Source organism: Leucoraja erinacea, chromosome 7 (assembly GCF_028641065.1).
Source record: "Leucoraja erinacea ecotype New England chromosome 7, Leri_hhj_1, whole genome shotgun sequence".
NCBI lineage: Eukaryota > Metazoa > Chordata > Chondrichthyes > Rajiformes > Rajidae > Leucoraja > Leucoraja erinaceus.
Genome location: NC_073383.1, coordinates 20,716,133 through 20,742,311, shown reverse-complemented (window position 1 = coordinate 20,742,311; position 26,179 = coordinate 20,716,133). Strand labels below are relative to the sequence as shown.

The window sequence follows — 26,179 nt, the reverse complement described above, 5'->3', positions numbered from 1 at the left end:
AGGTACAAACTCCGCACAGACAGTACCCGGTTCTGTATCCGCGTGTCTGGCAGTGTAAGGCAGCAACTCTACCGCTGCGCCACTGTGCTGCACTTTAGTCTATCTCCAAAGATAAACACACAGCATTAGGAGTAATGCTCCATTTACTGAGACTGATGTTGTAGATTTATATATTTATAGCAAAAACGGATTTGTGCCTAACCATTTCAGTCCAGTTGGGGACAATGCAACATTTCTTTTCAGTGTTCATCTGGTACTTTGAGTCAGTTATATGCTTCAGTTGATCATCAGCTGCCTGAGCATCGTGTCAGTGTCTATAAAACTTCACCACAAATTTTGATGGTTTGAACATTTGTTTCTTGGTTTTGAAGAATTATCTTGTAAAAGGAAATCCAATTCGGCAATGCACAGTAATCTATATTTTTAAAGGTCGGCTCCAATGCCTAACTACTGACACTTCTTTTTCCATGGATGGAAATGTCCAACACCAGAGGGCATGACTCTAAGGTGAGAGGGGAAAGTTAACTGCACCTCCTCCAACCTCATCTATTGCATCCGCTGCTCTGGATGTCAGCTGATCTACATCGGTGAGACTAAGCGTAGGCTTGCCGATCGTTTCGCCGAACAACCTGACCTCCCTCCCGGTGGCTCACCACTTCAACTCCCCCTCCCGTTCCTTATCCGGCCTCTCTGTCCTGGGCCTCTTCCATGGCCAGAGTGAGCACCACTGGAAATTGGAGGAACAGCACCTCATATTCCGCTTGGGGAGTCTGCATCCTGGTGGTATGAACATTGAATTTTCCCAATTCTGTTAGCCCTTGCTATCTCCTCCCCTTCCTATCTCTCCCTCAGCCCTCGGGCTCCTCCTCCTCATTTTTCCTTCCTTCTCCCCTCCCCATCATCTGTCTGAAGAAGGGTTTCGGCCCGAAACGTTGCCTATTTCCTTTGCTCCATAGATGCTGCTGTACCCGCTGAGTTTCTGCAGTTTTTTTGTGTACCTTTGAAAGTTTAATGGAGATGTGTGGGGCAAGATTTTTCTCCACAGAGGGTGGTGGGAGCCTGGAACACATTGGCAGGGGTGGTGGTGGTGAAGGAAGATACAATAGTGGTGTTTAAGAGGCTTTTGGATAGGCACATGGAGGTGCTGGGCATAGGCACATGGATCATGTACAAGCAGATGAGATCAATTTAACTTGGCATCGTGTTTAGCACAAACAATGTGGGCTCAATGGCCTGTTTTTGTGCTGTACTGTTCTATGTATGTTCTAATTAACAATATCAATATCACTCCTAGTATATCTTCAAACAACATAGTTCAGTGGCCATTGCAATTCCTGCGGTTTTTCATTCGCCTACAACTAAACCCATGCAAAATGAAATAAATGTATGTCAACATTATTAGTCTTTATGTATTGAAATAAAAAATAATTGCAAAACATCAATTACATTTGTCGGTTTTAACTCCATGAATTAAACAAATATGATCATTCCAAGCTAATGATATCATCATTCCATGATTTGATAGGAACCTGAGGAGGGGAATCAAGAACCAGGGGACAGAGGTTTAAGGTGAGAGGGGAAAGCTTTAATAGGAACCCGAAGGGGCAACCTTTTCACATGGAAGGTGGTGGATATATGGAACAAACTGCTAGAGGAGGCAGTTGAGGCAGGGCCCATAACAACATTTAAAAGACAGTTGGACTAGTGGATGGATAGGAAAGGTTTAGAGGCATATGGGCCAAACGTGAGCAGGTAGGACTAGGGTAAAGGGGGCATCTTGGTCGCCATTGACAAGTTAGGCCAAAGGGCCCATTTCCATGCTGTATGACTCAATGACTCTCTGACTTTAACAGTGATTGTTCAGATTTGGGAAGTTCTATTGAAAATTATGTATTTTCTTTGTTGATTCCTTAACCGGCTGATGATTTCAAGTCACTGCAAAATTGCATTGCATTAAATTCCAAATCTATCTATACATAACTAAAACTCTGATCTTGTTATCTTCCGGTTTGCGCGATTACACAAAAACGATACAAGATAGCACTATGGTTTTTCGTCACCTTACTCACCATTCTCCTGTGCGGCGAGTGCAACAGGTTTTGTTCAGATTAATGGTATATTTTAAAAGTTATTAAGGTTTAAAAAAACGCGCATACGCAGATTGGACTTCTCTCTTGTCAGTCACCATCAGCCGGGTGACTGCCCCTTCCTGCACCATTGCCGCACTGATTGGCTGCGTCCGCTGTCAGTCACCCGGCAGGGAGCCTGGCTCTGAAGCTGACGGCTGCAACCTCGAGATTCTGGGGAGGTGAGGAGTGGGGGTGGGATAGAAGGATAGGAGTAGGGTAGGGAGGGGAGAGGCATTATGGAGGGAGGGAGTGACTGAGGATAGGGGAAAGGAGAGGGAGGTTGAGGTGAGGGAGGGATTGGGGAGGGGAGGAGGAGAGGGGAAAGATCCTGGGGAGGGGAGGAGGAGGGAGTGGGGGGATTGAGGGAGAGGAGGAGATAGGGAGGGAGAGGGGGAAAGTGGGGGAGGTGAGGGGCGAGAGTGTGTGGAGGAGGGGAGATAGAGGGAGAGGAGGGGAGGAGTGGGGGAGGTAGGGAGTTGGGAATGGAGGGAGAGGAGGGCAATGGGGGAGGTCAAGAGGGATAGTGGGGGAGATAGGGGCTGGCGAGGAGGTGGGGATAGGAGGGGGTAGGGAGGGGAGAGGAGGTATGGGGTGGGAGGGAGTGACTGAGGGTAGGGGAAAGGAGATGGAGGGAGAGGTGAGGGAGCGATTGGGGGAGGGGAGGGGGAGAGCGGATTGAAGAGGGAGGGTGAAGAGGAGGGGGGGGAGTGCTGGGGATGAGGGGAATGAGCCGCACCTGCGCAGTTGGGCGCTTTGCGTGAGTGGTGGAATATTGCGTTGGGGAACGGGTGAGTGGTGGAATATTGCGTTGGGGAGCAGACCCAACGGGTCTGCACTTAGTCTAGTAGTGTTTAAAATTCACTAATTATTAAGGTACTACAATAAAATTAATGCAATATTTTAAGTTTTAAATGCAATATCAGCTGTAAAAAATAATAATACTGCACTTCTCATTTATATTGGTGCAAACCCATGCATCTTTTGTGACGTTTTGCACTGGTATAGCTTCCCGATACGTCTAAAAACTAGCTTACAGCTGCCAATAGTGTTGCGTGAACTGCTTACTGGCACCTTTTTGTCTACAACAAAGCACTAGTGCAAACTAATTAAACCAGAATTACTGATCAATATCTGATAACCTCTATATTTTGGGATAGCGCAGCTTCACTCAATATTAGTTTAATTAAAGCATTTAAAATTGATGATTAAAATTCAGGAATTTCAGCACTGTCTCAAGCTTTATTTTAAATGCTTATACTGAATTTCCCAGAATAGAATTTGAAACGAGTGCTTTTCGTTCAGTTTTTGTTATTCCATTGCCATTCCATGTAAAAAAGGGCATTTTGCGCATTAAAAAAGTAGAAGCAAGGAACTGCAGATGCTGGTTTACGCAGAAGGAGTGAAAGTGCTGGAGTAACTCAACGGGTCAGGCAGCTTCTCTGGAGAACATGGATTTTTTTGTAGCGCAGTGGCCATTTTGGTAATTCAGTCGCCATTTTGGTTTTAAACTGAAGAAGGGACATGACCTGAAACCGTCACCTGTCCATGTTCTCAGAGATGCTGCCTGACCCGATATGTTACTCCTGCACTTTGTGTTATATATTGTGCATGATTTATCTCAATTAAATACAGGATATCTGTTTCCCTTAATATTTAGCAACTGATTTTCTGCATGTACCAAGGATTCATTTTGTCGGAATTTGCATGATGCCTACAATTTTCCATCATATTAAATAATTTAGATGGTTTGATTAAACCGAATTCCAAATATATGTTTATATTGCACTGTTTATATTTGGGCTTAATTAGAAAGTCCTGGCATTAAAACGGTTGCAAGTCTAAAAGGTGAATAATTTGGAGGCTATTCTTTATAAAAAAATAAATGCACCATGCAAATAATACTTCATATGAGTCCAGCATCTAATATGACAAAGTCAGTTGCAGATCCATCGAAAAAGAAATGGCAAAGAAAATGAGCATCTCAACCTATGTGGGCGGAAGAGTGGTGCAGTGGTAGAGTTGTTGCCTTACAGCGCCAGTGACCCGGGCTCGATCCTGACCACAGCTGCGGTCTGTACAATATCCCTGCGGGTTTTCTCCGAATATCCCCCACATTCCAAAGGCGTACAGGTTTTGTAGGTTAATTGGCTTCTTTAAATTGTCGCTAGTGTGTAGGATAGAGCTAGTGTACGTATGACTAGTAGTCGGCATGGACTCGGTGGGCAAAGGGCTTATTTCCACGCTGTAGCTCTAAAACTAAAAAACTAAAACATATGAAGAGAGCTCGGATTGAAAAGATCATTTGAAATTTCAGAAATTAGTCAAATGAATGATTGGAAAGACAATGTGTTTCTGATACATAGAACATAGTGTATTAGTGTTGTTTAGAACATAACGTGCTGGTGTAACTCAGCAGATCACGCAACATCTCTGGGGGACATGTTGCTGGTTGGTTTAGTTTCCTGTTCATTCTTCCCTTCAAAACTCAATAGAATCGTTCCTCTCTACATTATTGTCAGTTCCAAATGCAAACATGATAGCAAGTGACTGTGTGCAGCTGTAAGAGGCATATGGGAAGGTGATTGTAAATGTAAAGGTTACCTACAGGAATGAGACCATTGCTCCTTCAGAGGAGCTTACAAAATTAGATTAGATTAAATAACCCTAGAGGCAAGATAGATAATGTAAGTTTAAATTGGGACTTCAAAACACTCAAACGACGGAATTCAGATTAAATCTGCTGAAGGACAAATAAGGACAAATGTGAGGGAAAGCTTGAACACGTTTTATGTGAACAACTTTTCAAAAGTTCTCTTATATAATATGGAGAGGATGATAAACTTAGATTGATTCAGGAAATGGTTGACATGGTATGAGGCAAAAAGTAATTTTAAAGTGCGGTTGAATTAATGCTGCCTGAGCATCCAGCCCTGTTGTCAATTTTACTGCATAAATATCTCTCCGCAGGTTATTAATCAGCTGGAGCATCGCTGAATTTCGACATGTTGAAACGAAAATGGTGACTGAATTATCACCGCACTACAAAATGCAATGTGTTTAGTTGGTCTTGTGGTATGGAAATAGTGATTATTATTATTATTCTTTTTACCTCAAAGAGTCGCTGGTCATCATCATCAAAGGGTTTCCCATCCAGCCTGTTGAGGACCTGAGCTACACCTGAAAACCAAATGGAAGAAATTTATAAGGAGCATGATAAGTCGCAAATTAAATTTTGAATTCACGAGTTGTTCACAAATTATTTTGAGTTGGTGATAAATGCAAGTGGTATGAATATATTCACATGTTTTGTCGACATCTTGACTTCAGGTATTTTGAGGACAATGGTTGCTTTTTAAAAAAATATATATTTTTTTTCTGCCCTTCATCTTTCCATGATATTCTTGCAAAAGCTACCCTTGCAAAGAGGATGCAAAGTGACCGGCCTTTAATGGTGTGTTCTGACATCAACCTTGATTGTGTATAACCATAACAAAGATATTGTCCTGAGGATCTGCAGAAATGCCTGTGTACTGCTGTGTGTGTACTGTGCCTGGTGTGGACTATGGCTGTGTTTCAAGCATTGGGCAGCCTCCTTTGTTTGGAGACAGGTCACTTCAGAGAATCTGATCGCCAACTCCTGCAGTTTCAACAAACAGGATTGAACATCTATATTTTATATACTGAACTTTGTTGTTGTTTCTTTCTAGTGTTTACAGAGCACTGTGATTACATGCCAGTTGTGCTGCTGCAAGTAAGAATTAAAGTGTTCAATTTTTGGACAAATGACAATAAAACACTCTTGACTCTTGTAATGGTGCAAAAAAAGTATTTCAAAGGAAGGAGAAGGAATTAAACCAACTCCACCTCACCCCCCTTTTTGTTTTCTCCCCTGTGGCAGAACATTGAGCTTCTGTTCATTATTTCACTCTACCATTGATACAGCCTGTGTGAGATCTGTTAAATATCCTCCACATCAGGAGAGAGGAATTACTGTATCAGGGCAGGAATGCATGAACGCACATCACATCAAGAAGCTTTTCCCTTTCGCTGCTTGGCTAGTCCACAAAATATATTCTGTTTGAAAACTTTTCAACTTTGACTTTGAAAGAGAAGTTTAAGGAATCGCTGAACACGTACCAATTATTTGGTGGCTACTGTTCCATATGGGTACACAGAGCACTGATCGAGTGTGGAATCCAGAAATCTGATCAGCCTGCATGGAAAAACAAAACAACTTCTTTTCATAATACATTTGACACCAGAAGCTAACTTTGACATTAATTGAGTATTGATGGCTTCACTACAGAGAGGAAGTCAAGCAGCAAACCTCCTGAAAACATGATCAGGGATTGGACTAGTGAAGCTTTGCATCAGAATGTACAAATCCAGCTAAAATACCAATTACATGTTTTGAAACTAGATTACATCAAATAACCCTAGCAATGAAATATCTAAATATATTTTGTGAATTTGAACACATACTATGAGATTACACTGTATTTTGTAAAGCATAGGTAAATATGGTGTTAAGGTTCATGTTCATAAGTTCTAGGAGCAGAATTAGGCCATTCGGCCCATCAAGTCCACTCCGCCATTCATTCATGGCTGATCTTTCCCTCTCAACCCCATAACCCCTGACACCCTTACTAATCAAGAATTTGTCAATGTCCGCCTTAAAAATATCCATTGATTTGACCTCCACAGCCCTGTGTGGCAATGAATTCCATAGATTCACCACCCTCTGACTAAAGAAATTCCTCATCCTTTCTGAAAGCTGCATTAATCTGTCGCAAGTTCTATTTTTAGGCTTTAAAAATTGCAAGTCATATTAAGTCACTTTTTAAAAATTGTCGATTTAATCAGTGTCATCAAGATCTACAGACTCTGTGTTTTGTTTTCGATCTTTGTTCTAAGAAGAGTTAGGAAATCTCCCTGGTGTCCTGTAAAATGTTTAACATCCAACAAACATCTCAAAATACATTATTTGGTCATTATTTCATTACAGCTTATGGGACTGCAGAGTGTAAAATTGACTCTGGTGTTTCAGTAAATTGCAATGGTAACCATTCCTCAAAAACTACAAATCCAATGGCTATAAACGTTTTTGAATGTGCTAAAGTCATACAAGGTTCAGTAGAAATACAGGATTCTTTTTATCAGAAATGCAGCCTAAGTTGATGTATTAGTTTGCTCTGCCAGATAAAGTCATAGAGACATACAGTCATACAGCATGGAAACAGGCCCTTTCGCCCTAGATGCCCCATCTACCCTGGTCCCACCTGCCCACATTTGGCCCATATCCCTCCAAACGTTTCCTATCCATGTACCTATTCAAATGTCTTTTAAATGCTGTATATTACCTGTCTCCTCTGCCAGCTCTTTCATATATCGAACACTCTGTGTGAAAAAGTTGCGCCCCTCAGTTTCTTATGAAATCTTTCCCCTCCCACCTTAAACCTATGTCCTCTTGTACTTGAGTCTGCTACTCTGGGTAAAAGACTCTGCACATTCACCTTATCTAGTCCCCTCATGACCTTATACACCTCTATGTGATCAGCCCTCAGCTTCCTGCACTCCAAGGAATAAAGTCCTAGCCTGCCCAACCTTTCCCTATATATATAGCTCAGGCCTTTGAATCCTGGCAACATCCTCATAAATCTTCTCTACACTCTTTCCAGCTCTTCTCTGCATTCTTGCAACATCTTGCAGATCTACAGATTGTGCGTAGAATTAATTTGGGGGATTTCAGTTAGCTACTAGTGGACGATGAATAATTTAGAACTAGAGTCAACTTGTAATTTAGTAATCTAGTAATTTAGAACTAGAGTCAACTTGCAGTCTCACTCAGATAGTAAAGATTGGCTGGTGCGGGCACGGGATGAAGAACCATATTGGGCTGCATAGGGATGCTCTACACAGAATTAAGCTACAGTAAGTACTGGAATATTGACTTCTCTAACTTCAGGTAGCCCCGGTATTCCCTCTCTCTCTCTATCCCTCCCCCACCCGTCGCACTAGCTTCATGTTTTCACCTAACAGCTAACAATGGCCTGTTTCGTTACTTTTTTGCATATATTTCATTCATTGTTCTTTATCTCTCTACATCATCTCTCATTTTCCTTATCCCTAACCAGTCCGAAGAAGGGTCTCGACCCGAAACGTCACCCATTCCTTCTCTCCAGTGAAGCTACTTGTCCTGTTGAGTTACTCCAGCTTTTTGTGTCTATTTTAGGTTTAAACCAGCATCTGCAATTCCTTCCTACACACTAAGCTAAGGTTCATTGTTAGGACAACAGACAGCTTTACCATGTGTTAAGGGCCTGTCCCACTTGGTCATCATTTGCGCACCATTTACGTGACCTGGTAGCGTGTGGGTAGCGTGTAGGTAGCGTGTGGGTAGCATGTTGGTAGTGCGGTACGGGCGTATGGAGTGGCATGGAGGATTGTGGAGTTGCGCGCGGTATCGCGCAGCACTCCAGGCATTCGTTCTTGGCCTGTCGTGTAAATGACGGCCAAGTGGGACACCCTGGCACGGTGCAACGTCTCACCTCCAACAGCAGCAGAAGCAGGCAAGCGATCGCCGAGCTCGGCCTGGGGCTCACGGCCGTTGCGGAACCGGATCCGCCCCCACTTCTACTCCCAGAGCTGGGCCAAGACAATTGGAGATAGACACAAAATGCAGGAGTAACTCAGCAGGACCAGCAGCATATCTGGAGAGAAGCAATGGGAGACGTTTTGGGTCGAGACCCTTCTTCAGACTGAAGAAGAGTCTCGACCCGAAACATTATCCATTCCTTCTCTCCAGCGATGCTGCCGGTCCCGCTGAGTTACTCCTGCATTTTGTGTCTATCTCCAAATGATGTCACGCGCTCCAGACGGCTGTGCGGACGCATGATGACGAGCGCGACCGTCACTAACGGCCTGTCGCGTAAATGACGGCCAAGTGGGACAGGCCCTTAAGGCTATGCTTTATCTGGCCTAGAAATGCATGTTGCCAACATTATGTAGGAAGGAACTGCAGATGCTGGTTTAAACCGAAGAAAGACACAAAGTGCTGGAGTAACTCAGCGGGACAGGCAGCACGGAAAGGGTCAGTGGTTAAGCAGCTCACTTTGTTGCACGGCAAGAATCTGGACCATTGTGTTATTTGAAACCCCGTTTATGAATTACTCACCTCAGCATCGAAGCGAGGATCTTGATAGGCATCGCTTATATTCACCGGGAGACCTGTTGAAGCGACAAGCTCAGCTATGCTGTTGTTAATCAGCCAATCTGAATATGATGATTTTTCTATGCTGTCTTTTAAGCTTTTAAAGATCATAAAAGGTATAATTACTCAACACTATATTAGTCATTTGCACAATACTTAATTTAAACTTATGTACAGTTCACTTGACCAGATCTGACAGACAGACTTTACAATTGAATCATAACAAAATCACACCATGTATCAACGAATTTTCTACTTCCCACTTCGATACCTATCATCAAAGAAGGTGCAAGAATTAAGAAGCAACAATAGTAAGATTGCAAGACCCAAGGTGTGTAAGAAGGAACTGCAGATACTGGTTTAAACCGAAGATAGACACAAAAAGCTGGAGTAACTCAGCGGGACAGGCAGCATCTCTGGAGAGAAGGAATGGGTGCCGTTTCGGGTCGAGATCCTTCAAGTGCTGGAGTAACTCAGCGGGACAGGCAGCATCTCTGGAGAGAAGGAATGGGTGATGTTTCAGGTCAGGAGTTTTCTTCAGACTCATTGTTGTGGCAGAGGGGGAAGAAAGTTGGATGAGAAGTAGGGGCAGGACAAGGACTGACACCTTTAGTTTAGTTTAGTTCAGGGATACATCGCGGAAACAGTATTTTCGGCCCACTGAGTCTATGTTGACCAGCGATCCCCATACAACAGCACCATACAGTAGGGACAATTTACAGTTTTTACTGAAACCAATTAACCTACAAACCTACAAGTCTTTGGAGTGTGGGGGGAAACTGGAGCACCTGGAGAACATCCATTCGGTCACAGGGAGAACGCACAAACTCTGTACAGAAAGCACCCTTGGTCAGGATCGAACCTATGTCACTGGCGCCGTAAGAAACTCCTGGCTGCATAAGCTCCTAGCGAGCAGCAGCCATACCCCCGACATCAGGCCTGGCTCGCCCGCCACAGAACCGGGAACCCGTCTGGGGTCATTCGAGCTCGTCTCCTGCTCCCACCCCAAAGACCGGGAACCTGTGGGGATGGTGGAGTGAGTCAGGACGCTGGACAAGGGACCGGTTTTAAGATGGTGGTGTACATAGAGGAGGATCGGGTGCTGCCTGGACAACGGGCCTTGAAAGCCAAGTTAAGACTGCACTCTCAAGAACTTTGAAACTTTGTTGGCGCAAGAAACATGGTGACTCCTTGTGTACTGCTGCGGTGAAGTCTACCATTACGCGACAATCGTTGCACTTTTGGTACCCGGTGAAAACCCACGCGGTCACAGAGAAAACGTACAAACTCCATACAGACAGCACCCATAGTCTGGTTTAAACCCTGGTCTCTGGCGTTGTAAAAACCCTGTCCCACGGTACGAGTTCATTCCAAGTGTTCAAATCAGGGCAAACTCGGAGATTCACGGTAATGGCCTCTCGTCGGTATTCGGGGCTCTCGTGGACATTTTTCAACATGTTGAAAAATCTTCACGAGTCTTCCCGTGCTTACCTGCTGTTAGAGAGTCTTCCCGAGTACCTGCCGTTAGCGTTACGATCCGCTAAGAGACATCCCCGAGCTCCGACGTACCCGCTACGTTCATTCTCCGTGCTTATCATGAGTTTGATTTTTTTTAAACACGGGAGAGCTCTTGGAATGAACTCGCACTGTGGGACAGGGCTTTTAGGCAGCAGATCCACTGCTGCGCCACCTAAGTGCAGTTTTGTGATATATATGGCAGTCAGCTCGGTTTCAATCATACACCCTGCGTCTTTACAACTTCTATGACCTGGGTTAATGCTAAAGTTAAATGTTAATGAGATTGGTTGATTTGAACAATGGAGATTACAGCAAAAAAGCCGTTAATAATTCCAATAAGCAATGCTGATGGTCTCATTCTGAATTGACCTTCACACATATAATTACATTCATAAATCCGAACTTGTCAGCTAATCTTTAGCAATCTCCTGGTGCAGCATTTAAGATTAAAGTTATCAGCACAGGGGAGTGGCCAGGTATGAGAATTATAGGCAAACTTGCTCAAAAAGTATGAAAAAATAACTATTAAGCAAAATGCCATGAAGCTGAGACTCTTGACCTTGATTAGATGGTCTGCTCATATTTTTTTAAGTTCCTGGAACTCCATTTTGGAGAAACACAATCTTCCTTTAAGAAATGGGGCATCACAGTGGTGCAGTGATACAGTTGCTGCCCAAACACACCAGAGACACGGGTTTGAACCTGACCACAGGTGCTGTCTGCACAGAGTTTGTATGTTCTCCCTGTGATCGCATGGATTTTCACTAGGTGCTCAAATTTCCTGCCACCCTCCAAAGACGTGCAGGTTTGTATATTAATTGGCTTCCTAGTGTGTAGGAAAGTGTTAGTGTACGGGGTGATTGCTGGTTGGCACGGACTCGGTGGGCTGAAGGGCCTGTTTCCATGCTTAATCTCTATAAAGTCTCAAGTCCAAATAATAGAAACATTGAAATGTAGAAAATAGGTGCAAGAGGAGGCCATTCAGCCCTTCGAGCCAGCAACGCCATTCAATAAGATCATGGCTGATCATCCAGAATCAGTACCCCGTTCCTGCTTTCTCCCCACATCCCTTGATTCCGATAGCCCTAAGAGCTAAATCTAGCTCTCTCTTGATCCAGAAATTAATTTCACTACATGTGCATGTGACGATTAAAATTGACTTTGACTTTGACAACATCCAGTGAATTGACCTCCACTACCTTCCGTAGCAGAGAATTCCACAGATTCGCAACTCTCTGGCTGAAAAGGTTTTTCCTCATCTCAGTCCTAAATGGCCTACCCCTTATTCTCAAACTGTGACCCCTGGTTCTGGATGCCCCCAACATGCAAAACATTTTTCCTGCATCTGTCAAATAAAGTCTGATTAAAGATAGTTCGAAGGCCTCCAAGGAGGTAGGTGGGAGGTCTCAGTATTGTAGCACATCAGTTCAATCATTTATATCTGTATACCTGATGAAAATCGATTTGATGATCCTATGATCTTTATCTGGTAGTTTTCTCATGGATCAGATGAAGACAGTCTGGTGCGGAAGGAGTGGCATTTTACTGTCGAATGCAGCAAATGAGATATAAGAACCCTAGGTTGTCGTGGTAAGAGAGCCAGAAGCCTTCCCCCAGGCAACTTGCACATTATGATTTCATTGGATTCAAGATTCAAGATAGATTCAAGATAGATTTAATTGTCACGTGTGCCTGATGGCACAGTGAAATGAATTTCCATACAGCCATACAATAAAAATCAACAGGACACAACACACTATAGGGTTTGACACAAAACATCCCCACACAGCAGAATCAAAGTTCCCCACTGTGTGGGAAGGCACCAAAGTCAGTCTTCTTCCTCCACTATTCCCCATGGTCAGGGCCTCCCCAAGCCCTCCGCTGTTGCCGCTACGGGCGGCCCGATGTTCAGGACCGCACGCCGGGGTGTTGTTAGTCCGACGTCGGGGCTGCAGGACGTCCTCAGCGGCGTGGACACAGAGTCAGCCCCCTCCTACCGGCGTCGGCAGCTTCCAATGTCCGTAGGCCGCACCGGGTGGAGACTGCTGCTGGAGACCCTCTGCAAGGCGCCCCAGGACTCCACGATGCCGTTCAGCGTCGCCCGCATTGGAAGCTCTCCGCACCAGAGCTCCACGATGTTGGAGCAACGGCCCAACTCTCCGGAGCTCCAAACGGCGACCCAGGTAGGCATCGCCCGCTCCGCGGTGACTCCAGCGCTGCGCCGCCGCTGTAGCAGCCCTGGTCCGGTTCCCGGTCCCCGGCAGGAAAGGCCGCTCCGATCCAGCTGGTAGGCCGCGAGGTGGGGGGCGAGGACGCGACTCGGAGAAATAGTCGCGTCCCTGCCAGGAAGAGACTGAGAAACGGTTTCCCCCTTACCCTGCCCCCCTCCCCCACATAGAGAAGTTAAAAGTTTCCCCCAACACAAGACTTTGGACTAACTAAAAATAATAAAAAAGACAGAAGTAACAGACAGGCTGTAGGCAGAGGCTGCTGCCAGTGCAGCGCCCCATTTGCTGCTGGTCTGAAGTTAACCAACCCTCCTTTAGCACACTTGCTATGGCAGCAGCACGCTCAAAACCTGGGCACTCCCTGGGGTGCCAACCCAGAAACACCCAGGCACTTCACTTCAAGCATTATGCATGAAAAGGTAAAATTAAATAGGAGAAACAAGGAACTGCAGATGCTGGTTTTTATCAAAGATAGACACAAAGTGCTGGAGTAACTCAAAGGGTCAGGCAGTATCTCTGGAGAAAAAGAATAGGTGACGTTTCGGGTTAGGACTGCAAATACAGTCTGAAGAAGGGTCACGATCAGAAACATCGCCCATCCTTTTTCTCCAGAGATGCTGCCAGACCCTCTGAGTTACTCCAGCACTTTGCGCCTACCTTTAAAATTAAATAGGAATGTGTTTTGTTTAAGGTTGCACAAACGTAATTCTTTATTGATTTTTTAAAGAATTCTAAATACAATTGCAAAAATAATACAATGAGCTGCAGAATAAAACGGATATTTTCCTGCATATTCTGCAGAGAGAGCACATTAATATGCTTATTCAATTGCTGCTAACAATTTAGCACAAAGGGGTAGATTGGCAACAAAGAAACAGTTGTGCATATTGTTTCTGTATATCCATTATTCAGAAATCATGACTCTGTTTAAGAAACTTTTGCATGCTCAGTTTCAAATAAAGTTGTCAAGGAAAGATACAATGCAAGTCACCAGTGGTGAAAATGCTCAGCCAGTTGGATGCATCCTGATGCATAAAACATATTTAGTTTCTCTTGAAAAAAAAAAGACGCAAATTGCTGGAGTAACCCAGCGGGTCGGGCAGCATCTGGATGGCAGATAGGGATCCTAACCATTTATTCATAATTAATACATTTTAAGCCTTCCTCACTCCTGTCAAATATAGCGTGGATCTTACCTGTTTTCCGATTCTGCACTGCATTTAGGAGACAGGAGCTCGAAGGATTTTGTAAACTTTACCACCTGCCACAGAATATTGAGAAAAGACATAATGCGTAGCATGACACTGCCTGTATTCCATTTACATCAATCAATTTAGTAGAATGGTCACTTCAGGACTGATAGATATGGTTTTAAGCTGTATCGTCAAACTGAAAGTAAAAATTGTAAAAATAAATATTAAAGTATGTGAGAGGGAAAGGGTTTGTGAAATGTCATAGTAGAGGAAGATAAAATCAAATGATTAACTGATATTTGTGCATTTATGGACCAACAGTGCTCAGATGCTGACTCTAAACTTCGAACTTAAAAATAATATTTTGGCATGTTAGTCTATAATAGTGGAGTATACTGTGAAAGAAATTAAGAACCGTACTAAAGTTTATACAAGATGCAACAGTGAATGATTAGAACACTGTGGATTCAGTAAATTTTGTTTTGACTAATGCTTTGGCATTTTAAGGTCTCTTTTTAGGAATTTTGTTTATCTTGACTTACCGGCGACTCGATGTCTTCAAGGAGCAGGACCGAACATCGTTCACACTGTAGCAACGTCTGTGCTCGGTGCATTATTTTTCTGACAATCTTTTCCAAATCCGTCTGTTCTTCAAACAGGTCATTGACTACCTCCAGCAGAGCCTGGTTGGGACAACAGCACAGAAGATAGACACAAAAATGCTGGTGTAACTCAGCGGTCAGGCAGCATCTCTGGCGAAAAGGAATGGGTGACGTTTTTTCGGGTCGAAACCCTTCTTCACTCTGAGAGTCGGGGAGAGGGAACCGAGAGATGTGAAAAGGTACATGGAACAAATGAATGAAAGATATGCAAAAGGACAAATCAAAGCCAGCAACGGTAATCAAGGAAAGGAGTCTATTGTTGGTCTATTGGTCTATTGTTGGCTCTGGAGAAGGTGATAACGAGTGATACATACAGTTACATTTACCAGGACGACAGTGAAATTAGTATGATGACTAGAGTGGGGGAGGGACGGGGAGTGTCAAGAGTTACTTGAATTAAAAAAAAACAGTATTTATACTGCTGGGTTGAGTACATCATTTTAACTTGACTAGGTGAATGTATGAGAAGTGATGAATACACCTAACACAGGAAAAATATATCATTCACACAGCAGCGATGATTGTTCATTCATAATTTTGATTTTTGATTTATTTTTGTGTGAGCATTCTTTATCAATATCAACTCTAACTGAGGTGTAAATACATCATACTTATTTTTTGTTGCCTTGAATAGGCACAACGTTCTGGAGTAACTCGGAGGGTCAGGCAGCATCTCTGAAGAAAAAGGATGGGTGATGTTCCGGGTCAGGACCCTTCTTCAGACCGTCCCGACCTGAAACGTCGGCCATCTTTTTCCTCCAGGGATGCTGCCTGAACCGCTGAGTTACTGCAGCACTCTGTGTCTATCTTTGCTTATATACCAGCATCTGCAGTTCTTTGTTTCTACCTTCTCTTTTTGCCTTGTTGTTTAGAATGAATATTTATGAAGTGCCACACAAGACCACATTAGCATCTCGTGTTACTCTGTCAATGTGCCTGCATTTGTCTTCTCCGTGTTAAAGCTGGCACCTGAGTTCCCCTAAAATGCTTCAAAGGAGCCTTCCCTCAGTTGCTTGCTGATGTTCAGAGTGCATGAAATCGAATCTAAGTGGTATATATAATTTTTTGCTATTTCCTGCAAAACACACAATAAGGAAACTAAAAAAAAATGCCATCAACTTGCAGCATCCATCTAAATGTGGCCAAAAGAAGATCCTGTGATTTTCTGACGCAATCTGATTTATTGCCTGTCTCCTGCCAGGCAGCTCATCCCATCAAATAAATGAACTTGCTGAAGATAAATTGTCTCAGATTTAATATAGAAAGAATGGAGATATATTGTGTGCAAATTACACGTGTCAGTGTTTTAAGATAAGATTGAAATAAATAGAATACTCATAGCCGAGTGAACAAACATTAGCAATAAATACGATGTTTTAAGAGTGAATCATTTATTGGTATAATTGATTTCGCTGAAGTGTGTGGACAGGAATCAGGAAAAAGGTGGATACACCAACAGCCACGCTAACTTCCCGAGTGCTATTTATAGCTCTTATCCTCTCATCAGGAAACTAATCTATGTGTATGACTGAATAGACAACTAAGGGAAATGTCATACTTTTAGTGACCTGGATTTTGCTGGGTTTGCCTAAATCTGTGTAAAATGCATTGCAGGGGTCCTGTTCAAATGAGAAACCCCGAATTTACTTGCCATGCTCTTTTGGCGATTTCATTGAACGCAGCACAGGGACGGGCCCTTCAGCCTACAGTGTCAGTGCCGAACATGGTGCCGAGATAAACTAATCTCTTCTGTCTGCACATGATTCATACCCCTCAATTTCCTGCATGTCCATTTGCCTATCTAAAAGCCTCTTAAATGCCACTATCATACCTGTCACCCCTGGCAGCATGTTCCAGCTACCAACCATCCTCTGTGTAAAAAATACTTGCCCTGCACAGCGCCTTTAAATTTTCCCTCTCTCAACTAAAAGCTATGCTGTCTAGTCTTTGACTTTTTCATCCTGGAAAAAGATTCTGACTGTCTGCACTTCCTTTGCCTCTCATCATTTTATGTCATTCTATCAGGTCTCCTCTCAACCTCCAATCTCAGTCTGTCCAACATCCGCTTGTAGCTAATATCATCTAATCCAGGCAAACCTCTCATACATCCTCTCTAAAGCCTCTGCATCTTTCCTTTAACGGGAAGTTCAGTACTGCATCCAATACTCCAAATGCAACCTAACCAGTCTTATAGAGCTTCATCATCACTTCCTGACTCTGATACTCAATGCTCCAACCTATGAGAGCAAGCATACCATATGCCTTCTTTACCTCTATCTAGTTTTGTTGCCATTTTCAGGGAGTTACGGACCCGGACACCAATATCCCTCTGCACATTGATGCTTTTAAGGGTCTTGGCCTCAACCGTATACACTGCAAGTCACAAAGAGGATAGAAAACTCTGCTGACAGCACCGGAGACCATGATTGAATCCAGGTGGTTGTACATGTGAGGCACCAATTGTGCTGCCCCATTTCTCTCTTGCATTCTCCAGAAGAAGGCAGGAGTAAAAGTGGCAATTCATGCACTTCCTTAAAGTAACATATCAAAAGCAAAGATTGGGTCTCTAATCTGTCACAGGTTGTGTAAAGAAAAAACCTGCAGATGCTGAAACTCTATAAATGTAAAAAAATACTGGAAAATCTCAGCAGGTCAGGCAGTATCTGTGGAAAGAGAAACCGTTGGCACTTCTGTCCCAGGACCCTACATCAGAAACGGACGTTAGACTTTAGAGATACACTGCGAAAGTAGATCCTTCCGCCCACCAAGTCCACGCTGACCAGTGATTATCCCATATTTTAGCACTATCCTACACATTTGGGACAATATACAAGTTTTACCAAAGCCAATTAACCTATAAACCTGTATGTCTTTGGAGTGTGGGAGGAAACTGGAGCACCCGGAGACCCACGCGGTCACGGGGAGAACGTACAAACTCCATACATACAGCGCCCATAGTCAGGATCAAACCGGGTCTCTGGGGTCGTAAGGCAGCAACTCTACTGCTGCTACACGTGCCGACTACTAACATGAATTGTTTCTTTTTGCACAAATGTTGTTTGACCACCTGACACTTCCCTTCATCATTATTGTAACTACAGTTGCAATTGATTTTGAGTTTGCCGGCACTAGTGTGCTGCTTTGTAGTCTGGGTGGGAAGGGGAGGAAGTGTAACTCTGTGCGATACGTCACTTACCCGGCTCCTATCATACTCCTTTCTGGAAGCGGCAAACAGTTGAGCATTTGAGATGGCAATGCCGCAGAATGGGAGGTACATCCCCAGCAACTGGCAAGAAAATAAATCCTTAAAAACTATGTTTATCAAGGGCATAGTATTGGTTGTAAAACAATCATTTTAAGTTACTTTTTCAGTACAGTGGTAGATTGTTCAGTGATTTCTAAGTTGAAAATTGTTACATCAATTTCATTGAACACAGAACAGTACAATACAGGAACAGGCCCTTCAGCCCACAATGTATGTGCCAAACATAAACTGAGAATGTTGGGACAATACATTGAACACTTTGCAACTTTGTCAGCGCACTATATGTGGTGACTCTTTGCATACTCGTGTCAGGCATGCGAAAAAGAATTTCATTGTGACATATCACATGGGATAATAAAGTATCATTCATTCATTCATTCATAAACTAATCTCTCCTGCATGCAAGGTCATGAGAGGAATAAATAGGGTAAATGCACAGAGTCTTTTACCCAGAGAAGGATAATCGAGAACCAGAGGACATAGGTTTAAGGTGAGGAGGGAAAGATTTAATATGAAACTGAGGGGCATCCCTTTTACACAAAGGTTGGTAGGTATATGGAACAAACGGCTGGAGGAGGCAGTTGAGGCAGGTACTATCACAACATTTAAGAAACATTTTAGACAGGTACGTGGATAAATGTATCTTGTATCTTGTATCTTGTATCTTGGATAGGATACACCATTCCCTTTCAGTGCTCCCATGGGTGATGCTGAACATGCTGGAATTATATACTCAACATATTTCTGCAGATAAAATTGCTTTCCCTGGATTTTTTAAATAATATTCCTAAATAATGAGAAATAAATGATTCAAATTTGAGAATAAGACATGGAGATAATAGATCTGAGTGAGCGACAGTGTTTCCAGCATCTGCAGATGATATTTTAGAGGTCTAGGTTTCTATTGACCCCAAATGATGATGAGGAGATGATAATTCAATACTTCAGAGGAGTGACCAAAGAATATCTTGCTAAACATAACTAGACTGCGTTTTATGTATTTGTGTGATCATGCTTGACGCTCGGCATTAAGGTAGGAGAATTAAAATTAGTGTTAGCAGGTTGATAATTTGGAAATGCAGGTGCTCAAGGTCACTTCTGATGAATAACAGTGACATGGATATAATGTTTTTAATATCTGTTGATTGCTGTTTTCTCTTATGAGTACAATGGTGGCACATCAAAGGCACTGTTAGTCTGACCACATGCAGAGTAATGGTTTGATGCCTTGTTAATATTATGTGAACAAAGAACCAGCTGAACAAGGGTCCCGACCCAAAACGTCACCTGTTCCTTCTCTCCAGAGATGCTGCCTGACTCACTGAGTTACTTCTGCTTTTTGTATGCCTTCAGCCAGTGAAAGGCGAATGAATGGAAAACAAAGCATCATTAACATTAATGATAAAGTTGTTATCTTTTGAAAGCAACTGGTTTTGTAACAATGAGCATTATTTTTTTTCTGCAGTTAATCATATATTCATGACATTAATTTTATTTTGTCTCTTGCCTTTATCCCAGCTTTAATTTGAGCAAGAAAGACAAGTAGTGAACACATACAGTCGTTCTGGTCCAACTCCCCAGTTGTCTGGTTGATTCCTTCCCTTTCCAGGAGCTCTTTAATAATTGATATACTCTCCAACTTCAATGCTTTATTTCATCCCATTGCTGTAGGTAAATGTTAACAACATGTGGAATCCTTGCCAGGACTTGGCCCAAACCAAGGAACAGACTGCAGTGAAACTCTCTGGATAAGGAAATTAAAATAGTTCTGACTTTTAAATTAATTTTAGTTTAATTGCGGATTTAAGCTCCAAATTTAGGGATGCCACTATCCCCACGTTTAAGAAACGGTTAGACAGGTACATGGATAGGACAGGTTTGGAGGGATATGGAACAAACGCGGGCAGGTGGGACTAGTGTAGCTGGGACGTGTTGGCTGGTGTGGGCAAGACAGGCCAAAGGGCCTGTTTCCATGCTGTATCACTCTATGACTATGACTCAAATGATAAGTTATTTAAAGGTGTTCCAGTCATACGTATAAAGAATTCCTCATAGAATCACTTAAAACCTATGGAAGACCACATTCAGAATACTGTAGATAGTTTTGGTGCTCTTACCCAAGGAAGGATAGTGCAACAAATATACACCAAGTTGATTTCTAGATGATGAGAATGTCATGAGATGAAAAGTTGAAAAGACTTCAAGTATATTCTCAAAAGTATGGAAGAATGATAGGTGAAATCGCTAAAATTTACAAAGTTGAGGGTCCTTCAACCTTCAATTGCCTCCAACGTTAATGGAGCCCACACATGGGCGGCACGGTGGCGCAGCGGTAGTGTTGCTGCCTGATAGCACTTGCAATACCGGAGACCCAGATTCGATCCTGATTACGGGTGCTCTCTGTACGGAGTTTGTACGTTCTCCCCGTAACCTCGTGTGTTTTCTCCGAGATCTTCGGTTTCCTCTCACACTCCAAAGACGTACAAGTTTGTAGGTTAATTGGCTTTAATTGGCTTGTTGTTTGTGTAAAATTGTCCTTAGTGTTTGTAGGATATTGTTAATGTGCGGGGATCGCTGATTGGCGCGGGCTCAGTGGGCCCAAGGGCCTGTTTCCGCGCTGTATCTTTAAATTAAACTTAAACTAAACTTATTTCTCGGGGCAGAAGCCAATCTCTGTGACCAACCCCATGGGCTGGATAGTAACTGAGGCTTGAGGTGGTTTTAAACATAGAAACATAGAAATTAGGTGCAGGAGTAGGCCATTCGGCCCTTCGAGCCTGCACCGCCATTCAATATGATCATGGCTGATCATCCAACTCAGTATCCCATACCTGCCTCTCTCTCCATACCCCCTAATCCCCTTAGCCACAAGGGCCACATCTAACTCCCTCTTAAATATAGCATGTAGCATATAGCATATAGTTTTGTGTGTGTGTGTGTGTGTGTGTGTGTGCGCGTGCGCGCGTATGTGCATGGCTACGAGTGTGTGTATGTGCATGCCTGCATGCGGAAGTGTGCGGGAGTGTGTGTGTGTTTATGTGCATGCATGAGTGTGTATATGCTTGCGTGTGTGCATGTGTGTGTGTATATGTGCGTGCCTGCATGTGTGCATCAATAGAGGTCACACACAAAACTTCGCAAGTCTGGAACTTTTGTTTTGTTTGTGACTGGTTCCACTCAGAACAGGAATAAAACTCAGCACAAAACAGCCCATTAGATTCTCTAAGGGATTAACAAAATTGATACAGGGTGGTGGTTTCCCATGGCAGGAGGTTTTTGTAAAAGATGACTGATTCTGGTAACCTGCCTATAAACCCAGGAAATAGAAAAGCTTTTGCATGGGATTGAAGTCATAAAGGAAATGACTGCAGCTCTTCAATGACACCTCATAGGCCTGAAATTTGGAATAATCCTCCACAGGTTCAGTTTAGATTTGTTTTAGCTAAGTGGCTTTGCTCCGGTTTAATTTCTCCAAATCCCTCTGCCTTTATTTTGTCAGGATGATCATCGCCAACATTTTTCTCCGTTTCTGTGCAAGGACAGGAATTCTTTGCTTCATTGATGTTGAAAATGTATCTCTGTCCAATGTAGAGATGTACAATGTGTGGGAAGGAATTGCAGATGTTGGTTTAAACCGAAGATAGACACAAAAAGCTGGAGTAACTCAGCGAGATAGGCAGCATCTCTGGAGAGAAGGAATGGGTGACGTTTCGTGTCTAGACCCTTCTACAGATGTACAATATCTGTACAATGCAACATGGTCTACTAAGACACACATGGGAGAAAGGAGCGTTATTTTGCCATAGATATATTAATTTTGCCTGATTCAAAGTGAACCAGGTTGGGACCATTCTGCACACCAAACATCTCCAATCTATGTTCTGAGATGCTGCCTGACCTACTGAGTTACACTATCACTCTGTGTCAATCTTTAGTTTTAATTTAGTTTATTGACATGTGCACAGAGATACAGTGAAATGCTTTTTGTCACGTGCTCTGCAGTCAAAGAAAAGATGTGAAAGCAATCAAGCCGTCCATAGTGTACAGATAAATGATAAAGGGAACAACATTTAGTGCAAAGTAAAGTCCAATAAAGTCTGGATAAAAATAGTTTAAAGGCCTCCAATGAGGTAGATGGGAGGTCAGGACCACACTCGAGCTGATGAGAGTGGCATTTAGTTGCCTGATAACCGCTGGGAAGGATCTGGCTCTGAATCTAGAGGGTATAAATTGCCATTTGCAGTTCCTTTTTATTTGAAATTGAAAAGATAGTCAGGAGAAGCATTTTAAATCTCTTTTTGTCATTCTTAACAATAAAGCTGGCATTAAACAAATTTAGCTGGAGCCTATCTCAGGCTAGTAATGATATCATTGCCAACGTTTTTACCGCACACAAGATTTTAAATGCTTTTGTGTAAGAGGGAACTGCAGACGCTGATTTAAACCGAAGATAGACACAAAAAGCTGGCATAACTCAATGGACAGGTAGCATCTCTGGAGAGAAGGAATGGGTGACATTTCGAGTCGAGACCCTGCTGGCCCAGACTGTGTATCTCTAAAGAGGATTCACATAATGAACATCGAGGTGTTGACTAGAATGGACTCGATGAGGCAAAATTCAATGAGTCAAGAACTTTCTCCCAGTTCCCAGCACAAATCCATCCTTCCGGTCTCCCAAACCCTCGTTTGTACATATGGGCTGCACATAAGTCGGGTGTACATAAGCCGGGGGCAACCTGTATCTACAATAACAGGGTGGAATGGGGCAGTGTGTGTGAGACAGACAGGTTTTCTTCTCTGCCAACTACGGCGCTGCTTAATGATCCACAAAGTTACACTATCCACAATCCTTTAAACTTTGGAGATTGAAAAAAATAGGCCCTTCAGCCCACCAAGTCTGTGCTGACCAGCAATCGCCCCCGTATACTAGCACCATCCTACACACTAGAAGCCAAATAACCTACACACCTGCACGTCTTTGGAGTGTGGGAGGAAGCCGGAGCATCCGGAGAAAGCACTCACAGTCACTGGGAGAAGATACAAACTCCATACAAACAGCACCTTTAGTCAGGATCGAACCTTGGTCTCAGATGTTGTAAAGCAACACTACCGTGGCGCCACAGTGCCGCCCTGGCAACAATCATGTCAACAATAGGCTCCATATTTAATCTGAAGAGGTTGTGATGTTGTGGTAACATGGTCAGGTGGGTTTATAGACAAACATTAGGAACAGTGCAAAGGTACAAAAAATTGCTGGAGAACCTCAGCGGGTGCAGCAGCATCTATGGAGCGAAGGAAATAGGCGACGTTTCGGGCCAAAACCCTTCTTCAGACTGATGGGGGGTGGGGGGTGAGAAGGAAGGAAAAGGGGAGGAGGAGGAGCCCGAGGGCGGGCGGATAGGAGGGTGGGAGGAGACAGCTAGAGGGTTAAGGATGGGGAGGAGACAGCAAGGGCTAGCAAAATTGGGAGAAGTCAATGTTAATGCCATCCGGACGCATTGCTCACTCTGGCAATGGAGGAGACCCAGGACAGAGAGGTCGGATTGGGAATGGGAGGGGGAGTTGAAGTGCTGAGCCACCGGGAGGTCAGGTTGGAACAGTGCAAAAACCGGCGAGCTCATAAGCCGTTGAGCCAGATGACCAGAGAGCCGATGAGAAGGTTTCCGCTGACGGATGTGAGGATTGGTAGGAGAGGGGCCTGGGTATTGCTTCCAGTGCTTTCAAGGTCGGCTCCCGGGACACAAAGGCAGTCGGGCGAAGGGAGGGACGTGGGTTCGCAGGCCGAGCTGGCTGAGGGCGACAGAAGATGCCCTGCACCAGCCTGTTTACCTCGATCAGGTGCCGATCCAGTACATTGAGCACACAGGCCAGATTTGGACATTTTGTAAATGGCGCCAAAATATGTGTGGTCTGTGCAAAAATAATTTCACTGTGCAGGGCACACGTGACAATAAAGCACCATTGAATGAACCATTGAATATGAGGCTACACTGCAGCACCCACTGCGTGGCTGAAGATCTTGTTCATATACACATGACATTTTGCATCAATATGAGGTTAGCTATTTTCAGTAAAGGGAGCAGGAGGAGAAATGTTAAGGCTTTTGTTTTCCCATCGGAAATGTAACCCCATTGAGAGCGTGTGATTCCACTGAAACCGCCAATGAAATGAGAAGTGTAAACCCTGTTGCTATTGAAATTGTGTTTGTAATACAAAATGTGACTGTAATTTTTTAAAAATTGGATAAACAGCTAACGCAGATGCCCTGCAGAAGAGGGGCAGCGGTCTAAGCTCTAGGAGAAAGTTCATGTGCATTAGTCATAGGAGCAGGATAGGCCATTTGGCCCATGGAGAGTACGCCGCCACATGGCTGATCTATCTTTGGGCCTGATCTCAGACAACGATGAGAAGGCCTACCGGGAGGAGGTGGCTGATCTAGCACTCTGGTGCCAGGATAACAGCCTCCTCTTGAACATCAAAAAAACGAAGGAGCTGATCATGGACTTTAGGAGGGCACATCATCCGAGGACGTACACTCCATTGAGGATAAATGGGGATCCTGTGGATAGGGTGAACTGTTTTAAATATCTGGGAGTCCACATCTCTGAGGATATGACATGGGCATCACACGCCTCAGCACTCGTGAGTAAGGCAAGGCAGCGCCTTTACCACCTCAGGCAATTGAGGAAATTCAGAGTGTCTCCGAGGATCCTCCAGTGCTTCTACGCAGCGGCGGTGGAAAGCATCTTGTCCGGGAACATTACCATTTGGTTTGGGAATTGCTCTGCCAAGGACAAGAAGGCTCTGCAGAGAGTAGTGCGTTCGGCCGAACGCACTATGGGAACTTCACTCGCCCCCTTGCAGGAACTATACAACAGGAGGTGCAACTCCAGAGCAAATAAAATTATGGGAGATCCCTTCCACCCCTGCAACGGACTGTTCCAGCTGCTACAGTCAGGCAAACGCCTCCGTTGCCATGCGGTGAGAACGGAGAGGTTGAGAAGGAGTTTCTTCCCAGAGGCAATTCGGACTGTAAACGCCTATCTCACCAGGGACTAACTCTACTGGACGTTTTTCCTCCCATTATTTATTATATAAAAGAATATGTGTGTTATGATTGTGTTTATAATTTGTTTGGTTGTTTTGTTGTTTGTCTTTTGCACAAAAGTCCGCGAGCATTGCCACTTTCATTTCACTGCACATCTCGTATGTGTATGTGACAAATAAACTTGACTTGACTTGACTTTCTCTCTAAACCCCATTCTCCTGCCTTCTCCCCATAACCCTTGTCACCTTTAATAATTGTGTGGGTGCCACATAATGCCTGCCACAATGGGTTTATTCAAGGTGCTTGGTGCTTTAGCAGATTCAATCTGTCCCATGCCTACACACAGCTGAATGTACTTTCAAGGTCAAAGCTACTGGTCAATTAATATGCACAAGGAATTCTCAGTAAGCTACCATTATTGGGCTGTCAGTTGTCAGATCTGTGTCCATAACAGATAAAATGCTCTCGGGTTTCCTGATCAAGATGATATCTTCAATATCACAGAGGCTTTAAAGCAACTCTTGGCGTGCTGGCGGAAGTACTCAGCAGGGTAACTGGAATATTATATGTTGCTGAAAAAAAACATCTGTGCATTTTTACAGCCTAAGGTTTCTTACATAAAAACATGGAAACATAGAAAATAGGTGCAGGAGTAGGCCATTCGGCCCTTCGAGCCTGCACCACCATTCAATATGATCATGGCTGATTATCCAACTCAGTATCCCGTACCTGCCTTCTCTCCATATCCCCTGATCCCCTTAGCCACAAGGGCCACATCTAACTCCCTCTTAAATATAACCAATGAACTGGCCTCAACTACCTTCTGTGGCAGAGAGTTCCAGAGATTCACCACTCTCTGTGTAAAAAATGTTTTTTCTCATCTCGGTCCTAAAAGACTTTCACCTTATCCTTGAACTGTGACCCCT

The 26,179-nt window shown here is 43.7% G+C and overlaps 1 protein-coding gene across 1 annotated transcript in view; it reads right to left on the bottom strand.

The window, feature by feature from the left end:
- pde11a (phosphodiesterase 11a) overlaps nt 1-26,179 on the bottom strand; it is a 165,578-nt gene that overhangs the window by 86,344 nt on the left and 53,055 nt on the right. Inside the window, exons 3-8 of the mRNA XM_055637901.1 lie at nt 18,137-18,226; nt 14,821-14,961; nt 14,282-14,346; nt 9,304-9,436; nt 6,267-6,342; nt 5,239-5,306 (exon numbers count right to left, since the gene is read on the bottom strand). Coding sequence (XP_055493876.1) covers nt 5,239-5,306; nt 6,267-6,342; nt 9,304-9,436; nt 14,282-14,346; nt 14,821-14,961; nt 18,137-18,226 — 573 coding nt within the window. The remainder of the gene's footprint in view (nt 1-5,238; nt 5,307-6,266; nt 6,343-9,303; nt 9,437-14,281; nt 14,347-14,820; nt 14,962-18,136; nt 18,227-26,179) is intronic.